Below are 19,039 nucleotides of genomic sequence, written 5' to 3' on the forward strand. Positions count from 1 at the left end.
ACACACACACACACACACACACACACACACACACACACACACACACACACACACACACACACACACACACACACACACACACACACGCACGCACGCACGCACGCACACACTCTGGCAGCAGCAGCATTTGGTTTCCTTGGCAGCGGGAAGAGGACGAGGAGGAGCCAATGGTGAACTGCTATGCCACATCGCACAACACAGAGCCATCTACGGTCACGGTGATAACGGTTTAATAAGGTAAAACAAAGAGTTTTCTGTCCCCAATAAGATACATGCGGTATAATATAACATCAGCTTTCTAGGGAACTCAATGGGGTTAGCGTATGGGGTTTTCAGCCCTTATCCAATTAGCTTTTGTGAACAGGCTAGCGAAATGTAGCTAACTAGCTGAGATGATTTAACTTACATTAGGGTAGATAACGTTAAAGGCATAGGCAGGCATTGTCACTGGGAAGAAACGCCTAACATTATATTAACCGTTCTATCTATTTTACACTCTGTCCACTCTATCAGAATATTTTTAATTGTGTGAACTAAACACATGATTCACGTTTAGCTAACAGAGGTTAACGTTCAATACCAACCAGATAACTTGCGATACATTCAAAGTTATCTAACGTTAAACTATAACTCAGTACCTATCAACTTAACTCTAATACTTAGCGTAAAGCTTCTGTGAATATGGTTACACGCAAACATACACTGTCAACAAGTGTATAAAGAGAGCTACCTTGCCATATGGTGTTTTTTGTTATTCAAATCTTAATATAAGAAAAAAGCATTTCAGCCGTGTACTCAACCACTCAATATACTAAATAATCAAATACATCAAATAATGATAATACAAAAATAAAATAGGCACAAATAAACTTCATAAATATCAACACATTAGAAATAAATGTACATTATTCTTAAACGATTGTATCATACAATTTGACAGGTTCATCTCTTGTTTTAGTATTGAATAGTCTTAAAGTATTCTTTATAAAGAATTGGTGGTCACTTTTGTTATTTTTCATTTATGTAGAAAGGATGTACCATATATGATTAACAAGTTTACCATTTAATTCAATATAAAATGTTTGTTTTATTACACTTCTACAATACATTTACAGAAAATAACATATTTCTATTATATCCGGAAAGTAGGTGAATGTAAATAGTGCGTGAGCAATTCCACTGGCATGTTTATCAAAAATAAGATTTGTCTTACTGTGAGAAGTATAGCACATCCTCCCCAAGGCACACACTGTATAGTTGAGATCTATAAAAACACCCATACACACACATCAATACAGCAAAAACCGATATATTAGTTTAAAGGTAAAATCTAGGTATTTTAAATAAGATTGTGTGAGATAACTATTCATAAATGAGCATTTAGAGAAACAGACAGCTACATAGATATTGCCACGTTGTTATTGCTGGATAGCAAACCTCTTGTCAGCACTTTGTTATCAATCTCATTTGGTTTCTTTGTAAAGGTAACATTATCTAACAGACATTTTTTAATGTGCCTCCCTTCAAAAGTCTGGAATCCCCTCCAACAAAAGCTTGATAGTGTTTATTTCGATGGTTGGGAGGATTACTCTTTAATTTTGAAATGGCTTTTCAAGCTTTTAGGTTGTAGAAAGTCCTCTTTAAATTGATATTATTGTGTATGAAGGGTACATGGATAACACGACGCTAAGCAACAGTTCAGTAAGAATAGAGGAAGCTGGAAGCTTTTCATTCACATGTGTGCAGATTAAAACAGCAGAACATTCCTGCCTAGATAATTTTGACCTGGATCAGGGAACACCTGACAATCTACAATTCAAAACATCTTCATTCTAAAGACTTTTAAGATTGCATGGGGCCCAATACATAAGTGACAAAGCCATTATTTAGAGCCAAGTTGCACTGTTGAGGTTTAACACTTATAGAGGGTCACATTTTTGTAATAGATAGACAATTTTAAATCTAAGTAATATCCCCTGTCATACAACACTTTGAAGTTGGAGTTTGAATAATGTATTCATTCTTCTTTTACTGTTTTATATGTGTAATTAATTTTGTTTCTGCAATAAATCGTTTTTGTATCTGTTTAGAAAGTTATTTTCTAAGGGAAAAAGGAAAATACCAACATAGCATGTCATTTCAAACATTCGAAGATCAAGAGAGAAACTAGGGCGTTTCACATGCTGGCCTACAATTCATATTTAAACTGTCTCAGTTGTCACGTTCTTCTAACCTCATTCTTTATGTCTCCTTTGTGACAGGCCCTGTGGCCATGGCTAAAGACCCGTTAGCCGAGGCAGGCTTTTATTTTGACGAACTCAACAAGCTGCGGGTACTGGAGCCTGATGTCAGCCAGAAAACCTCCGAGCTCAAGGAAGAGTGTAAAGAATTTGTGGACAGTAAGCACTGAATATTTTTGAAAGGTTGATTATGCTGTGTGTTTCTTTCCCTTCCAACATACACAGGTCCTACAGGATGTGTAAATATTAGCGCTGTCCCGAATACCATTTTTCGGGCTCCGGATATTCGGTATTATAATATTGGAATATTCGTTGCGGAGAGATTTGTATTTTTTTTTTATAAAAATATTTTTCAAAAACATTTTTCTTTTTTAAATATTTTTTAAAAAAAAAAGGTTTCATTACACACTCCGAATCCGAGACACCTGACGACACGCTGTTAAGCAGAAGCGCAGACAGAGCATACTATTACGATTTATATTTATTTATTGTCTCAGTACTCGCAAACATTAAAACTAAATGTGTCCTCTGTAGGGTAACTGTAGGGTCTGCTGTATGGTTGAGGATGTTAATGGCTGGGATGCGTGGGGATGCACCTATGGACACAAGTTATTATTAGGCTGAGCTACTCAACTTTATGCCAATAATTGCCTTAGCCCCAGATGTTCCCACATTACTCCTATTATTTTCACTATTCGGATCAAATTAAAAAACTAATATAAAAAAACAATGCGGTTGCTTGCTTGAAACTATTTTCAAAGCAAAGTAAGTGCACGTTTTTATCATGTGTAACGTTACTGTTTAAACGGCGGATAAAGCAGCTTTATCATAGCAACTTGGCAACAGCTAAGCTAGGCTACTACTTACAGCATCCAGGTGACTTTTCAGAGTTGTTGTGCCACCGTGGTAGGCCAGTTTCTTATTGCATATTTGGCACATATTCTTCTTACCGTCGTCCAATTTAAAATGGTCCCACACAGCTGAAGTCTTCGGCATTTTGTGGGTGAAACGAGGTGAAGCGAGGTGAAGCGAGGTGAAGCGTGCCGTTTGCGTTCGTGACTGAGTGAACGCGATGTCAGGAGCACAGGCTGAGATTTTATATATTTCCGCATTTTAACAGTGCAATTCAAAAGTATAAATATTTTATAAGAATATGGCAATTCGCCTTTATTAATAGCATACATTTGAAAAAAATATTGATTTTTTTTTGGAAAAAAAACGAATATCCGAATAATTAAATTGAAACCCGAATAGTTGGCCAACGAACGAATATTCGAATAGTCGAATATTCGGGTACAGCCCTAGTAAATATGTGTCCTCCTTTGCAGAAATCGGCCAGTTTCAGAAGATAGTAGGCGGTCTTATTGAGCTGGTGGATGACTTGGCAAAAGAAGCGGAGACAGAAAAGATGAAGGTAAGATTAGCATTAGCTTATTTTGAAATTCCAGGAGGATGTAGGTTCTGGCCCAGGCTCTCGTCATCTCACGCCTAGACTACTGCAACTCCCTCCTGGCTGGTCTACCTGCATGTGCAATCCGACCTCTGCAGCTCATCCAGAATGCAGCTGCTCGTCTGGTCTTCAACCTTCCAAAATGTTACCACACCACGCCGCTCCTCCGCTCCCTTCACTGGCTTCCGGTAACTGCTAGAATCCACTTCAAGACAATGGTACTTGCGTACCATGCTGTGAATGGATCTGGCCCTTCCTACATCCAGGACATGGTTAAACCATACACCCCAGCATGTGCACTCCGCTCTGCATCAGCCAAACAGCTCGCTGCACCCGCACTGCGAGGGGGACCCAAGTTCCCATCAGCAAAAACACGTGGGTTTGCTATCCTGGCTCCAAAATGGTGGAATGAGCTCCCCATTGACATCAGGATAGCAGATAGCTTGCACATCTTCCGGCGCAGACTGAAAACTCATCTCTTTCGACTCCACTTCGAGAGATAGAATTACTAACAAAGCACTTATGTACTAATAAAGGACTGGCTTATCTAAAGCCAGTTGAGTAGCACTTGAAATGTTTTAGCTCTATGAAACCTGATGTACTTATATGATTCTGTTTTCTTCTAGTTTGTATCATGTTGGTCGAACGCACTTATTATAAGTCGCTTTGGATAAAAGCGTCAGCTAAATGCAATGCAATGTAATGTAATGTTACACTCTCCTGAAACCCACCTCAGTTATCTCAGGTATTCTGTACACTATGTGCTTCTAATTGATTTTGAGATTATTAATGATCAGCCCATCTATTTTTCCTCTAGGCTATTGGAGCCAGAAACCTGCTGAAGTCAGTGGCAAAGCAAAGAGAAGCTCAACAGCAGCAGCTGCAGGCTCTCATAGCCGAGAAGAAGATGCAACTTGAGAGGTAACGTGTGTGTGTGTGTGTGTGTGTGTGTGTGTGTGTGTGTGTGTGTGTGTGTGTGTGTGTGTGTGTGTGTGTGTGTGTGTGTGTGTGTGTGTGTGTGTGTGTGTGTGTGTGTGTGTGTGTGTGTGTGTGTGTGTGTGTGTGTGTGTGTGTGTGATTGGTAATGGTTTCCCACTACATACAACATATAGTGGTGCAGGAATAAGTCCTTAAACCCTTGTTATTGTTTCTTGTTAGATGCCTGAAATAAGGCTGTGGTTAATACAAGCTTACGACAATTTCAAGTTTTGTTGGATGGAATAAATAATAGTCTGTAAACATCCCACTCATTCACTTTTGAAGCTTCTGTAGTTCCAGTAATCCAAAATTTGGCTCACAGATAGCAAATAAGCTTGACTCGGACAAAATACGTCTCAGGATAGTTTGTTTTTTACTTACACAAAAAGGTATCAAATACAAACACATATTTTCTCAGGTCAAAAAACTATGTTGCTCTGTGCTTCTTTCTCCTTCTCACACCCCAATCACCAGCAGCTGCCGTTGGCTATAACGTCTCTTAATCACGTACAGCTGCGGTCGTCTATGCCGTCAATTTCACACGGCTAGTTCAAATAAATGATATGATAGCACTAATAACAAAGGATTATAATATTCAAATATACATTTTACATACGGCATATGGCTCCTACAGCTTCTATTTGTCTTAAAAACAGCTGTGCTCCTACATTTCCGGACCCTAATTGGCTAGGCGGGGAGCATACCAATTACTAAAAATAAACTTAAATAGGACCATATAATCTAAACATAATTAAGCAACTTTACCCATCGCACTGCTTCGAGAAAGCAGACAGAGCTTCGTGATCGGTCTCACTAAGACAATGGTCTTGGTCTTCACGCTGACGCTGCGTACAGCGCCTTTGGCGTCTGACATAGTCTTAAGGACTCTTCCCATCACCCACGAATTACGAGGGGCTGAGTCATCCACAATTAAGATGATGTCTCCTGGCTGGAAGTTTCTCCTTGGTGTGGTCCACTTCTGGCGCTCTTGTAGGAGAGGTAGGTATTCCCGTGTCCATCTTGACCAGAACAGGTCAGCCAGATATTGTGATTGTTTCCATCTGCGTCGTGAATACTCATCCTCCTTCCTGAACACCCCTGGGGGCACGCTTGATTTAGACTTGAGTAACAACAAGTGGTTTGGTGTGAGTGCCTCAAGGTCATTGGGGTCATCAGAAATCTTTGTGATGGGGCGATCATTGATAATGGACTCCACCTCACATAGCACGGTCTGAAGGCCCTCATCATCCATGGCTTGCTGTTTGAGCACTGAATTAAGGATTTTCCTAACAGTGCGTATTTGTCTTTCCCACACTCCTCCGTGGTGGGAAGCACCTGGGGGATTGAAGATCCACTTGACTCCTTTGTGTAACATGGCATTGTGTATTTTGGACCGAGTCAGCTCTTCAATGGCTTCACGTAGCTCTCTTTCTGCTCCAACAAAATTGGTGCCATTATCAGATCGTATCATCGCCACCTGTCCTCTTCTGCTGATAAAGCGGCGCAGAGCATTGATGCAAGAATCGGTATCAAGGGAGTAAGCCACCTCGATATGCACTGCTCTGTTTGCCAGACAAGTGAAGATCACGCCATACCGTTTCACCAGGTTGCGTCCCCGCTTAATTTCAAAGGGTCCGAAGTAGTCTACTCCGACGTTGGTAAAGGGGGGTTCATCTGGCAATACACGATCTTTGGGCAGGTCGGCCATTTTCTGCTGTCCAGCCTTGGCATGTAGTCTCCTGCAAACTGTACAATCAGTTATGATCCTTCTTACTGCTGCGTTAGCCTTTGGAATCCAGTACTTCTGCCTTAACTTTGAGAGTGTATGATTCCTGCCTCCATGTCCAACTTCTCTGTGGATGTGTTGCAAAAGGAGAGTAGTGACACGTTGGTTCTTAGAGAGGATGAGGGGGCGCTTAGCCTCCTCTGGCATAGCAGAGTTGTTTAGCCGTCCACCTACTCTAAGTACGCCGTCTTCCAGAACAGGATCCAATCTGCTGAGTGGACTACTCGTCTTGACATGTGTCTGTCCTTTCTCCAAAGCTTTGATCTCCTCCAGATATGCCTGCCTTTGGCTGAAGCGAACAAGCGCTTTTTCAGCTAACTCCAAATGTTCCACGGTGAGCAGATTCTTGTTTAGTGTGGCTCTGTATTTCTTCATCTGCTGATTAAGAAAGGTTTCTTGATTTGCAGGGTTGTCTTCTGACTTAATACACGCAGCTTGGAACTCCTTCCTTTTTCCACTGAGTTGCAGCAGCAGATCTTTAATCCGGAGAAACCATCCCACTGCTCTCTTCAGCTTACACCATTTTGAATAATGATCAATGAGCTTGCTCACTGTGGCAACTCCTTTGTCTATTATTGTAAGACAGACTGCAGGTGCCTTCTTTACCTCATCGTCATCTTCCAGAACATGGCTTGACAGATCTGGTCTTTCTGGCCACTCACTTTCATTTCTCCACAGGAAACGTGGGCCTTGTATCCAGTTCTCACTTTGGATAAAACTCTCAACTTTCAGACCTCTTGAAGCTTGATCCGCAGGGTTCACAGAGGTGTTCACATATCTCCATTGGCTTGGTGTAGTAGCCTCACGAATGATTGAGATCCTGTTTGCGACAAAAGTTTTAAAGCAAGACGTTTCGTTCTCAATATATTTCAGTACAGTAGTACTGTCTGTCCAGAAGATAGATTGCTCCAGCTTAACCTGAAGCTCTCTTCTTAGCATCTTGTCGACCTTGACGGCGACGACTGCTGCTGTCAACTCCATTCTCGGAATGGTGATTTGTTTCAGTGGAGCGACTCTGGACTTTCCGATCAGCAAGGAAACCTTTCTTTTGCCTTGGTTGTTTGTCTGCACGATGTAGGTAGCTGTTCCATATGCATCCATGCTGGCATCAGAAAAATGGTGGAGCTGTGCCATCTTCATGGGTTCAACCTCTGCCGGTTTGACGCATCTCTGCACATAAAACTTTGACAGCTGCTCAAGGTCGGCCAACCACTTCATCCATTTCTGGGCCTGCCCACTGTCTATCTTCTCATCCCAACCTCTCTTTTCCCTGCAAAGGTCTCTCAGAAGGAGCTTCGCTGGCAGTACCAATGGGGCCAGGAACCCGAGGGGGTCGTAGATGGAGCTAACGATGGACAGGATTCCTCGTCTTGTAGCTGGTTTGTCCTGTGGTTGCACATTGAACCTGAAGGTGTCTGATTCAGTGCACCGCTGAGTACCAAGGGCTCTTTCCATAGGAAGCTGCTTATGGTTCAGGTCAAGATCTTTGACTTCCGTTGTTCTGTCTTCTTTAGGGATGGACGACAGGACGGCCCTACTGTTGCTGACCCACTTTGTCAGCCTGAAGCCTCCACTGGCGCACAGATGTCTGAGGTCCCTGGCCAAAGCAACAGCATGATCTTCTGAATCCACAGACTTTAAACAGTCATCCACATAAAAGTTTCTGAGAACCGTTTCCACCACCTCGGGTGTTGTTTTGCCTCCTCCATCTTGTGCTGTTCTTCTTAGTGCATATGATGCACAGCTGGGAGACGATGTAGCCCCGAACAGGTGCACTGTCATTCGGTAGTCTTCCATCGGTTTATTCAGATCACCATCCTGCCACCATAGGAAACGCAGAAGATCAGCATCTTGGTCAGGGACTTTGACCTGGTAGAAAATCGCCTCAATGTCGGCCATCAAAGCAATAGGCTCTTCTCTGAACCTCAGAAGGACACCAACAAGGGAGTTTGTGAGGTCAGGTCCTTGTAGTAGCTGATCGTTAAGTGAGGTTCCTTGATATGTGGAGGTGCAGTCGAACACTACTCTTATCTTGTTTTTCTTTGGGTGGTAGAGACCGTGATGAGGTATGTACCACACACGTCCATCTTCTCGGCTTAACTGTTCTATGGGAATTTTGACAGCGTAGCCTTTTCCAATTATACCCGTCATGAAGTCCTTGTAATCTTTGTACAGGTCCGGGTTTCTGCTGAGCTTTCTTTGGAGACTTGCGGCACGTTGCTCTGCCATGCAGCGGTTGTCTGGCATTTTAGCTGTCTCGTTTCGCAGTGGTAAGCCAATGCATTAGTACCCATCCCTTAACTCTGCAGATTTTACCACTGACCGCATGAACTGATGATCCTCCTGGGACATCTCATCTTTGTCTTCACAGCTGAGTTATGAGAAGTCTGTGTTATATTGCTTGATCAACAGTTCCTCTATGGTAGCTATGGAGATGTGGTTGGCTGTAATGTGGCTCACAACTCCATCCGCTGCCTTGCTGCCATCATCTGTCTTCTTCGGCCCATTCACTACCCATCCAAGGGCAGTCTTAACTGCATAGGGCCCGTGTCCGATGCTGTTTATCACCTGGCTCCAAAGCTTTAGGGGTATTGGTTCCTATAAGCATGGTGACTTCTCCTTTTATCTTTGGGATTTTCACCTCCTTCAGATATGGCCACTTCTTTAGGTCTTCGTTGCAGGGGGATGTTTCCTTTCTTGACCGGTATATCTTTCCATGTAAAGACCTTAGGGAGTTCAATGTACTTCCTTTCTTCAAGTCCACACACTTCCAGGTCCGACAAGATACAACTTTGGGCTGGCTTCTCCTGACCCATAGTTCGGAGTAGGATCGTAGTTTTCTTGCCTCGAACGTTCAGCTGTGTCTTCAGTGATTTAGTGCAGAAAGTCGCCGTAGTTCCTGGGTCCATGAAGGCATACTTCTCCACCACCTTCTCACTTTTACTGGACTTGAGTTTTACCGGTACTATAGCCAGTACACATTCTCCGGCCCCAGTGTATCCACATGTTTCCTGCGTCAGTGACACGAGACCATTTGAGATGTTCTCATCTGGCTTTCTAAATGTAGCACTGTCCTTCTCAACATGCAAAATTCCTGGGTGTCTTAGGGAGCAGACTTGACAGGTCATCCTTTTATTGCAGTTTCTACTAAGGTGCCCCTGTGTAAGACATCCAAAACAGAGGCCTTTAGCTTTCAGAAACTCAATCCTGTCTTTCGGTTGTTGCTCTTTGATGATTCTGCAGGAATCGAGTGTGTGGTCTCTATGGCAGAAAAAACAGGGTTTTTTAAAAGCATTGACAGGCTTTGCGGCTGAGGGGCTGTACTTTAAGTTTGAGGGCGGTGTTTTCTCTTCACTCATTGGAGCGACAGCTGTGGCAAAACTGCTTCCCCTTTGCCAGCCTGACTTCCAAGCTTTAGAGTCCGTGGCCTTAGCTTTGACTTTTCCCTCCGTAGTTGTCCTGGTGTCATGCATGCTTCCAAAGAGGGGGCCGTTAGCCATTTTTGATTGTCTGTATATATAGGTCACTAGGTCTATAAACCTTGCTCTTCGTCCCTTTTTCTCTTGAACCTCGAAAGCAGCACTCTTCCATCTTTCTTTCACTTTGTATGGGAGCTTAGAGGCGACGACTCTCATGTTAGTTGGGTTGTTCATTTCGTCCATATACTCTATGTCCTCCATGGCATTACGGCACGTAATCAGGAAAAGGGCATAGGTATTCAGAGCTTTTCCGTCTTCAGATCTGATCTGTGGCCACTTTAGAGCTTTATCCATATAGGCGGTAGCAATTTTAAGTTCATCACCATAATGTTTCTGGAGTAGAGCCCTGGCTTCTTTGTAGCCTCTCTGTGGTGCTATGTGCTCACAACTGCGGAAAAGCTCTTGAGGTTCCCCTCCGGTGAACTGTTCCAAGTAGTACAATTTATCGCTGCTGCTCTCTACCTTGCTGTCGATGACATGGTTGAAGGCTCTTATAAAGGACTTGTAGGTGAGCAGGGTCTCCCTCGAACACAGGCAAGTCTCGTTTAGGGAGATAAGACAGGTTATGCTGCCTTACTAGCATCTCAGTAATCTGACTTTGATGCTGCATCACGTCGTAGCTGTCCCTCTCCTCCCCTCTACGGTGACCTTCTCTGGGGCCCGGTCCGTGTGCTGCATCAGAAGCTCCATCCTGCTTGTCCATCCACATGCTTGACTCTGTTGGGCGTGGTTTGACAGTTCCTTTTAGTAGGTGTGCTGAGGCAAGTTTCTCACCATATTTAGCTGGTTTTGAAGCTGTTCTGGATCCGGTGCCAGATGTCTCTGACTTGCCATGACGTTGGCTGCGTTTGAGGTAGCTGCTCATACCATCCTGCTGGTCTTCATACCCGTCAAGCACCTTTAACTTTGCATCACATTCAGCTACAACTGCCTCCAACTCTAATTGTTCTCTTTGAGCTTTGAGCTGCTGGAGCTGCTTTGCTTGCTGCTGGAGCTGCTTTGCTTGCTGCTGTATTAGAGAGGCTTCTTCTTCCTCAAGAGCCTGCTTCTTCTTTAAGGATGCTGCTCGAGCTAGCAGTACTGCCTTTTCAGCCTCCGCCCTCCTGCGCGCAGAAGAAACGGTAGAGGAAGCCACTGTATGGTTACTGGCTCTGGAGGCGCTGTCTTCAGGCCTGATATAATCTACTTCAATCGAGCAGGCTTCCTCTTCACGGTCCTCTTTTGTGCCTTCGCGTACTCCTTTAATCCATTTTTCAGTTATGCGTACAAACTGTTCAATGTTTGCTGACTTGGGATTAAACCAGTGTTGCTGGTCTTCAGACGCCTCCTCTTCAGGTAAGAGAGTTACATACTCCTTGTTAATGTCATTAAGCTCTCCATATAATTTAGCAAAGTCATTCAGAATTTCTTCTTCCACTTTATCCACATTGCTATCATTTTCTTTAAGACGTTTCAGCTCATTAACCTTCTTGGTGAGCTGGCCCACCTTCGCTCTCCTTAATCCATTTAGCCTGTGGAGCCTCTCCTCTTTGGCCTTTTCCGTGGGCTTCGGCTCCCTCTTGTGGCTCCTTTCGGTTAGTTCTTCCATGGCTCTTTCAAATTAAATTTACTACAGTGCTTAAACTCAACTAAAGGTGTCCAACAATAAACGCTTCGTTTTTATAGAAAATGTCTTTGTTGCACTGTCTTCCTTAAAAAACAACTTAGTTAAATGTCTTTTACAAACGAAAAGCAAAAGGTAATCAGCTGGTAGTTGGAATCAGCTGATCCATTCAGACTGCCTCTTCTGTCGGAGAGTAGCGATCTCCCATCCGTCTTCAAACATTAATGTAACAACAGGCCACTTCACCATCTTTGTGCCTCGGATGTCCCACTTAATGTGCCGATCTCCGTGTGTGGAAGAGCAGTCTTTGTCTTCACCTTTCATGCGACGCCGTCACTGGAATCCCTCCTTCATAGCTCGGCTTCTCCAGAGCGTAGTTTTTTGACAAATGTAGTTCCAGTAATCCAAAATTCGGCTCACAGATAGCAAATAAGCTTGACTCGGACAAAATACGTCTCAGGATAGTTTGTTTTTTACTTACACAAAAAGGTATCAAATACAAACACATATTCTCTCAGGTCAAAAAACTATGTTGCTCGGTGCTTCTTTCTCCTTCTCACACCCCAATCACCAGCAGCTGCCGTTGGCTATAACGTCTCGTAATCACGTACAGCTGCGGTCGTCTATGCCGTCAATTTCACGCGGCTGGTTCAAATAAATGACATGATAGCACTGATAACAAAGGATTATAATATTCAAATATACATTTTAACATATGGCTCCTACAGCTTCTATTTGTCTTAAAAACTGCTGTGCTAAATTAAGACTTCTAGGGGCGGCAGTAGGTCAGACTGTAAAAAAAGCTTTTGCTTGGGAACTGAAGGGTCGCCGGTTAAAGTCACGATGATCAAAACATTACAAAAATAAAGGAGAAAATACGAAGAAAATCGAGTTTCCCCCTTGGACATTAATAATGGTTAAACATCTAACCGTCATCACGCCAAACATTAGCCGCCTTTAGCTTAGCGGTGTGGATGTGAAGTCAGGCGATGGTTACTTAGTTTGTTTAAAGCCAAACGTTAGTTTTTTATTTTCATTTACTATAAAAAAGTGCTGTTAATATATGAATACCCTGCTGAGTACATTATAGGCATCAGCAATATATTCATATTGAACATCTGTTAAGACATCTTGTGACTTTTTGAACTTCATAAAACTACCTTTGGGAAAAAAACTCATTAGAAGAGTTTTTCTGCATCAGGGTTTTTTAACATTAAACACGCAAAGAAATAAACAGATTTTTTCATTTGGTTCAAGAGAATTTTCTGTTGTGTTTCAGATATCGTATCGAGTATGAAGCTCTGTCCAAAGTGGAGTCGGAGCAGAACGAGTTCATCGACCAGTTCATCCTGCAGAAGTGACCATGTGACTCCACGTTTCCACAGTGCCTGTCTGGTTATCTCTTGGTGATGGTGCCCCCTTCAGAGAATAACTCTGCTGCAACTGTTTTTCTGAAGCAATCCCAAAGCTCCAACAGCACTCTGAAACATCTCCTCCTCCCTGACATGCATGTGTGAAGCAGGTGTGATGATGTAAGCTTGAATATTTATTGGAGCGGTAAGTGTTCACACCAAATGTCTCGGCATCTCAAACCAACATGAAAGGACACGGAGCTATTTATACAAAGAAAAATAATTTATATTGAAGAATTATTCTATATATCTAAATGAACTAATTTTTGTATCAATTTAAATATGGCATGTGCATGTATCTGTAAATATGTTTAATTTCATATTGTGTTTTGTGATTTCTTTCTTCTGGTACAGCCAGTCATGGGCACAGCACATGAGGAATACATCGTCCTCTTTTTCTAATTCTTAATTTCTATGTGTGTCTTTCATGTATTCAATTAAATGACGAAGGGTTATACTTGAATAAATACTGTATTATATCATTTGTGCTGTCAACACGTACATCTTAGGGTCTGGCTATTATGTTTTGTTTCAATAAAATGAGTTGATATCCTTTTTTTTGCACAGTTGGATTCTCTTTAATGAGACTTAGGTCAAAGTTTTCAGAATTGAGAACAACTAAAAAAGCAGGTTTAAAGTAGAACAAATATGAAGTTAAAGTACCATCTTTTTTTTGTTTATTGTTCGCATCACACCATCTTTATCAGATAGTTTATCATCTCACGTTCTGTGTAGAATGGTTCTGTTTATGACGACATTACAAGAAAATCTGCTGCAACAGTTACTTTCAATTTACTGACTGCAACTCCCTCCAGCGTGGTTGTATTGCTCAGTAATTATTTTAATCTGCCAGTTTTCATTTATTCTTGTTTCTTCACTTAGTTACTGCATCTTAACCCTGTAAAGCCCAAATATAGAAAAACAGTTCTTTTTTGTTTGACCTTTCAGATGTTGTAGGGAGCCTATGGAGCAGAAATGAAAGAGTTTTCAAATGTTTGTGTTATGTTTTAATATTGCAACGTTGGGCTTAGATGGGAGCAGAATTCCTGTATTTCTACTCACATTGTCTGAATACATATATTGAACCACTACGGGTTGATTTGCATGATTGATTGTTTACTTAGCCCTATATCAGTATAGCATGAATAATAATCACTAGGGCCGGGACTCGATTAAAAAAATTAATCTAATTAATTGCAGGCTTTGTAATTAATTAACCGCAATTAATCGCATTTTTAATCACATATAAATTAGGGCCGGGACTTTAACGCGTTAATTAAGATGAATGAATTACACAAAAATTAACGCATTTTAATCGCACTTATTTTTGCACCGCGGAACGTTTCTCACTGGATGAGTTTCAGGGATACCGATTATGCTGGAGCACATACTAACGTTCATGACTTCAAACAACAACAAACCACAGTGAACAATAGTCAAACGTGAACGAAGAAGCTGATGAGACCGCTTTGGTTGGCCCCGTGGATGGGACATTTTGTTTTAAAAAACGGACGGATGGAAGCATCGATAAGAGCACGGTTGTTTGCAAATTATGCAAAAAGGAATTTGCATATCACTGCAGTACATCAAGCCTCAAGTATCACCTCAATGCAAAACCTATAGCAGCTAGCGTGGAAGCTAGCGTGGACGTTAGCCCGACTCGGAGTACAAGGACCCACACCCAATTCGCGTTGATCAAACAGTGGCCTATGCAACAGAGAGATTTTATTTTTCATCAGGATATCGGAAGAATAGGAGGGATTGAGGTCAATCACTGGCACTTTTTTATTTTATTTTAAATGGTACACTTTATGTTGAACTATTTATTATGTTGTTGGTGCAACTGGCACTTTATGTTGAACTGTTTATTGTTTTGGCCAAGGTTATTGAGAGAGTTGGACTAAAATGTATTAGATTTTTTAAATCAACTGTTGGTAAATCAACAAAGTCTGTTATGGCCTCTGAAGCATCAGAGAGATGTTTTCTAATAGTCAGGATTTCCAATGTTCTGAATGTACTTGAAAGTATTGTGTTTTACTTAAAAAACAAAGTGTTATAGTTTACAGAAGGTCTACCTACCTATAGGCTACCTGAATCTCTGAAATGTACTATATTCCTAAATATGCTATTGCTACACTTTATGGCAAAAATTTCACTTTTCTGTTGGTCTTGGTTAAGTAACACCTTGAAAAAAATAAACAATGTTTTGTTGCTTAAGCTTATGTATTCAGTCATTATTCAATGGTATACTAAAATCCATGTGAAAAAAATTGCTTCTCACTGTTCTCAGGGTAAATATTTAAATGTGATTAAAAATGCAATTAATTGCGATTAATTAATTACAAAGCCTGTAATTAATTAGATTAATTTTTTTAATCGAGTCCCGGCCCTAATATAAATATTTGATCTGAGAACAGTGAGAAGCAATTTTTTTCACATGGATTCTAGTATACCATTGAATAATGACTGAATACATAAGCTTAAGCAACAAAACATTGTTTATTTTTTTCAAGGTGGTTCTTAACCAAGACCAACAGAAAAGTGCAATTTTTGCCATAAAGTGTAGCAATAGCATATTTAGTAATATAGTACATTTCAGAGATTCAGGTAGCCTATAGGTAGGTAGACCTTCTGTAAACTATAACACTTTGTTTTTTAAGTATAACACAATACTTTCAAGTACATTCAGAACATTGGAAACCCTGACTATTAGAAAACATCTCTCTGTTGCTTCAGAGGCCATAAAAGACTGTTGATTTACCAAAAGTTGATTTAAAAAATCTAATCAATTTCAGTCCAACTCTCTCAATAACCTTGGCCAAAACAATAAACAGTTCAACATAAAGTGCCAGTTGCACCAACAACATAATAAATAGTTCAACATAAAGTGTAATGTACCATTTAAAATAAAATAAAAAAGTGCCAGTGATTGACCTCAATCCCTCCTATTCTTCCAATATCCGGATGAAAAATAAAATCTCTCTGTTGCATAGGCCACTGTTTGATCAACGCGAATTGGGTGTGGGTCCTTGTACTCCGAGTCGGGCTAACGTCCACGTTAGCTTCCACGCTAGCTGCTATAGGTTTTGCATTGAGGTGATACTTGAGGCTTGATGTGCTGCGGTGATATGCAAATTCCTTTTTGCATAATTTGCAAACAACCATGCTCTTATCGATGCTTCCATCCGTCCGTTTTTTAAAACAAAATGTCCCATCCACGGGGCCAATCAAAGCGGTCTCATCAGCTTGTTCGTTCATGTTTGACTATTGTTCACTGTGGTTTGTTGTTGTTTGAAGTCATGAACGTTAGTTGGTGCTCCAGTATAATCGGTACCCCTGAAACTCATCCAGTGAGAAACGTTCCGCGGTGCAAAAATAAGTGCAAAAGTTGAACGTTCAACTTTTGAAGCTTTCGGTGGAAGCGTCAGCCAATCAAATCATATGCCAGTACAAGCTCTAGCCAATCAAACCGCTGCTTGTGTGTCAGGGGCGAGAGATTCATGTGATTGGTTGTTGGTCGAGCTTCAGACACGCCCGCCGGCAAGCTTTTTTTGAAGCTGTGGTGTGGACGGTTATGACTAGAAAGGATCCGTCTAGTGTAAAACTCTCGCGATAGTTTGCAAGTAACGTGGCTGAATGTTTACGTTTGGCAGGCAGCCTTTCAGTTACGATCGTTAACATCAGTGGGCCACAGCAAATGATGGTGAGAAGCTAAACCATCTATTAATTATGTCAATGGCAGGGAGTGTGATTGTTGAAATAGGGTGTTAGCGGTCTTGCTGTTCAAAGAAGAATGACAACACTCTAGATCACCAACACTATGGTTTATTTTTTATTCACAGGCAAGTCAACGTTGTCGCAGTAAAAGTCCCAAGATAGCTGGTGCAATACAATGTTCCCTTTCAGTGTTTTACTATTATGTCTGGTGTTTCTCTATTAATATTACTGCTGCATTAATGTGTATGTTGCATGTTACTGCTGTAGGTGTGTTTCCGAGCCACTCCAACGAGAGTTACAACGAGAGCGTGACGTCATATTTACACAAGACGGATCCTTTCTAGCCATAACCAGTGTGGACGGGCCGTTAGTCGGTTCCGTAAGAACCAGCGGACCGGAGCCATGGCATGCAGGACCAGGATTCTGGGATTTGTAGTCTTTCTAGTTGCGTATTTTTCATAGTCTTATATTTCAACAGTTTTACGACAAACTGAGACTTTTTTTTACATGGAAATTTTTTTTTAAGATTGACAAACATCATATGTGTAATTCGTAGCACAATTCAAACGGGATCGAAAGATACGTTTTGTCTCTCCATTGACTTCAATACATACGTTTTTCGAAATGAAGTCCCCGGAAGAGGATGTACTTCGCCTGTTTGAAAATGCGCTATGATTGGATTGTAGGAATAGAGACGAAGGGATAGGTTTAGCTGGGGATTGAACGCCCCCGATCGCTGATTGGGAAGGGTCAGAATTGCGTCATCTCTGTTCCGGTCGTGGTAGAGCCTCTCAATAGTTCCCGGAAGTTAGCAGCAAATACTAGCAGCGCTTCAGGGAAGTGAGGTTGGAGACGCGTGACAGAAAGCTCAGAGAGAATCGGAGAACTCGGATACATACAGAAACGGTAGCCTTGGACTGTTATTTTTGGGCGGATTTGCATAAACTGTACATTGAGTGTTTCATCATGTCAACCAGCTCAGATGGTAGCCAAAGAGACGATATGGACTGGATGATATCCAAAGCTGCGAGGAAGAAAATATCTTTGAGAGAAACAGATAGTTCAGAAAGAGCTAGAAGTTGGTCGGATTGGTCGGGTGAAGCAGACAAGGCTAATCAAAGCAACAAATCTAAAATCAGTCAAGTGTCAGCCAAGCAATGTTGGATAAAGAACTAGAACACGAGTGGAAAGTTGTAATAGAATTCAATCAGGATGGTGGGCATTACCACCCGATTAAACTTACCAAAGCAATTGAAAAAGAGATTGGAAAAATTAAATTTGCTAAATTCATGAACAACAAGCGGGTTTTGATACATGCCAATAACAAACAGCAGCAGGAAAAGGTTATGGGAATGAACTCACTGAATGGGGAGAAAATGAAGGCGCATGTACCAGGAGCAATGGCAAAACTGAGAGGAGTAATTTCAGGAGTACCATTGGACATGTCAGCGGAAGATATTAAAAGTGAATTAAAAGGAGGCAAAGTAGTGGAAGTCACAAGGCTTAAAAGCAAACGGGATGGCACATTCAAAGAAACATTATCAGTTCTCATTCAGTTTGAGAGAACATTACCTAAGGCAGTACAAATGGGATATTTGAACTTCATTGTTAGGGAGTACATTCCCAAACCTCTCAGGTGTTACGCATGTCAACGAATGGGGCACACAGCGCAGCAGTGTAAAGGGCAGCTAAAATGTGCGAGATACGGAGGAAAACATGTGAAAAGGATGCAAAGGTTAAATGTTGTAACTGCGGAGGAGATCACAGTGCTGCGTTTGGAGGATGTGAAGTGCAGAGAGAGGCCAGAGAGGTGCAGAGGGTTAAGATTACAAACAAAGTTTCATACGCAGAAGCAATAAAGAAAGTAAGGGGAACAATAACAATCAATAAGACCCCTAGTGGAATGGAGCAGAGCATTACAATACAAAATGGCAGGAACACACCAAAAAGTAATCTTCAAATCCAACCCCACAGCGCCACCAAGAGTAAAGAGGATGATGATGCTCTAGGAGTGAAAAAGGTGAATTTGGTATTCATATGCCATACTGTAAACGTTGCATTACAGTTAAAAAAGAAAAGTGATAGAATCAAAGCCATTGTGGAGGCAGCTGGAAAATTCCTAGACATAAAAGATATTAAAGCAGATCAGATACATGCAATGTTAGCTATAAATGGAGCTGGGGGAAATGAAAATCAGGATGAGGGTTAGATCCTTAATCATGGTTCTGCACATATTACAGTGGAATGCAAGAAGCCTCATAGCTAATGGTCAAGAACTCAAGAAATATATATATGAGTTAGAGGTGGTCCCTGAGGTAATATGTGTGCAAGAAACCTGGTTACGACCTCAATTAGACTTTGTCATTCCAGGATT

The 19,039-nt window shown here is 41.5% G+C and overlaps 2 protein-coding genes across 2 annotated transcripts in view; one reads left to right on the top strand and one right to left on the bottom strand.

Moving 5' to 3' along the window:
- The window catches only part of tnfaip1 (tumor necrosis factor, alpha-induced protein 1 (endothelial)), a 77,268-nt gene that overhangs the window by 47,305 nt on the left and 10,924 nt on the right, over window positions 1-19,039 (bottom strand). The gene's annotated exons all lie outside the window — the stretch shown is intronic.
- On the top strand, window positions 91-13,503 carry ift20 (intraflagellar transport 20 homolog (Chlamydomonas)). Its single transcript, XM_079677765.1, has 5 exons — window positions 91-237; window positions 2,262-2,399; window positions 3,569-3,654; window positions 4,508-4,611; window positions 12,816-13,503. Exons 2-5 carry the CDS (start codon window positions 2,273-2,275, stop codon window positions 12,895-12,897), a joined length of 399 nt encoding a protein of 132 aa, XP_079533891.1. The 5' UTR covers window positions 91-237; window positions 2,262-2,272; the 3' UTR covers window positions 12,898-13,503.

The sequence above is a fragment of the Notothenia rossii genome, assembly GCF_949606895.1.
Source record: "Notothenia rossii genome assembly, chromosome: 4".
NCBI lineage: Eukaryota > Metazoa > Chordata > Actinopteri > Perciformes > Nototheniidae > Notothenia > Notothenia rossii.

Excerpts from the sequence above, each read along its gene's own strand:
- ift20 (XM_079677765.1), top strand. The coding sequence starts at position 2,273 with ATGGCTAAAGACCCGTTAGCCGAGGCAGGCTTTTATTTTGACGAACTC. Across the intron at positions 2,400-3,568 it reads GTGTAAAGAATTTGTGGACA|AAATCGGCCAGTTTCAGAAG; the intron begins GTAAGCACTGAA and ends CCTCCTTTGCAG. Across the intron at positions 4,612-12,815 it reads AAGAAGATGCAACTTGAGAG|ATATCGTATCGAGTATGAAG; the intron begins GTAACGTGTGTG and ends GTTGTGTTTCAG.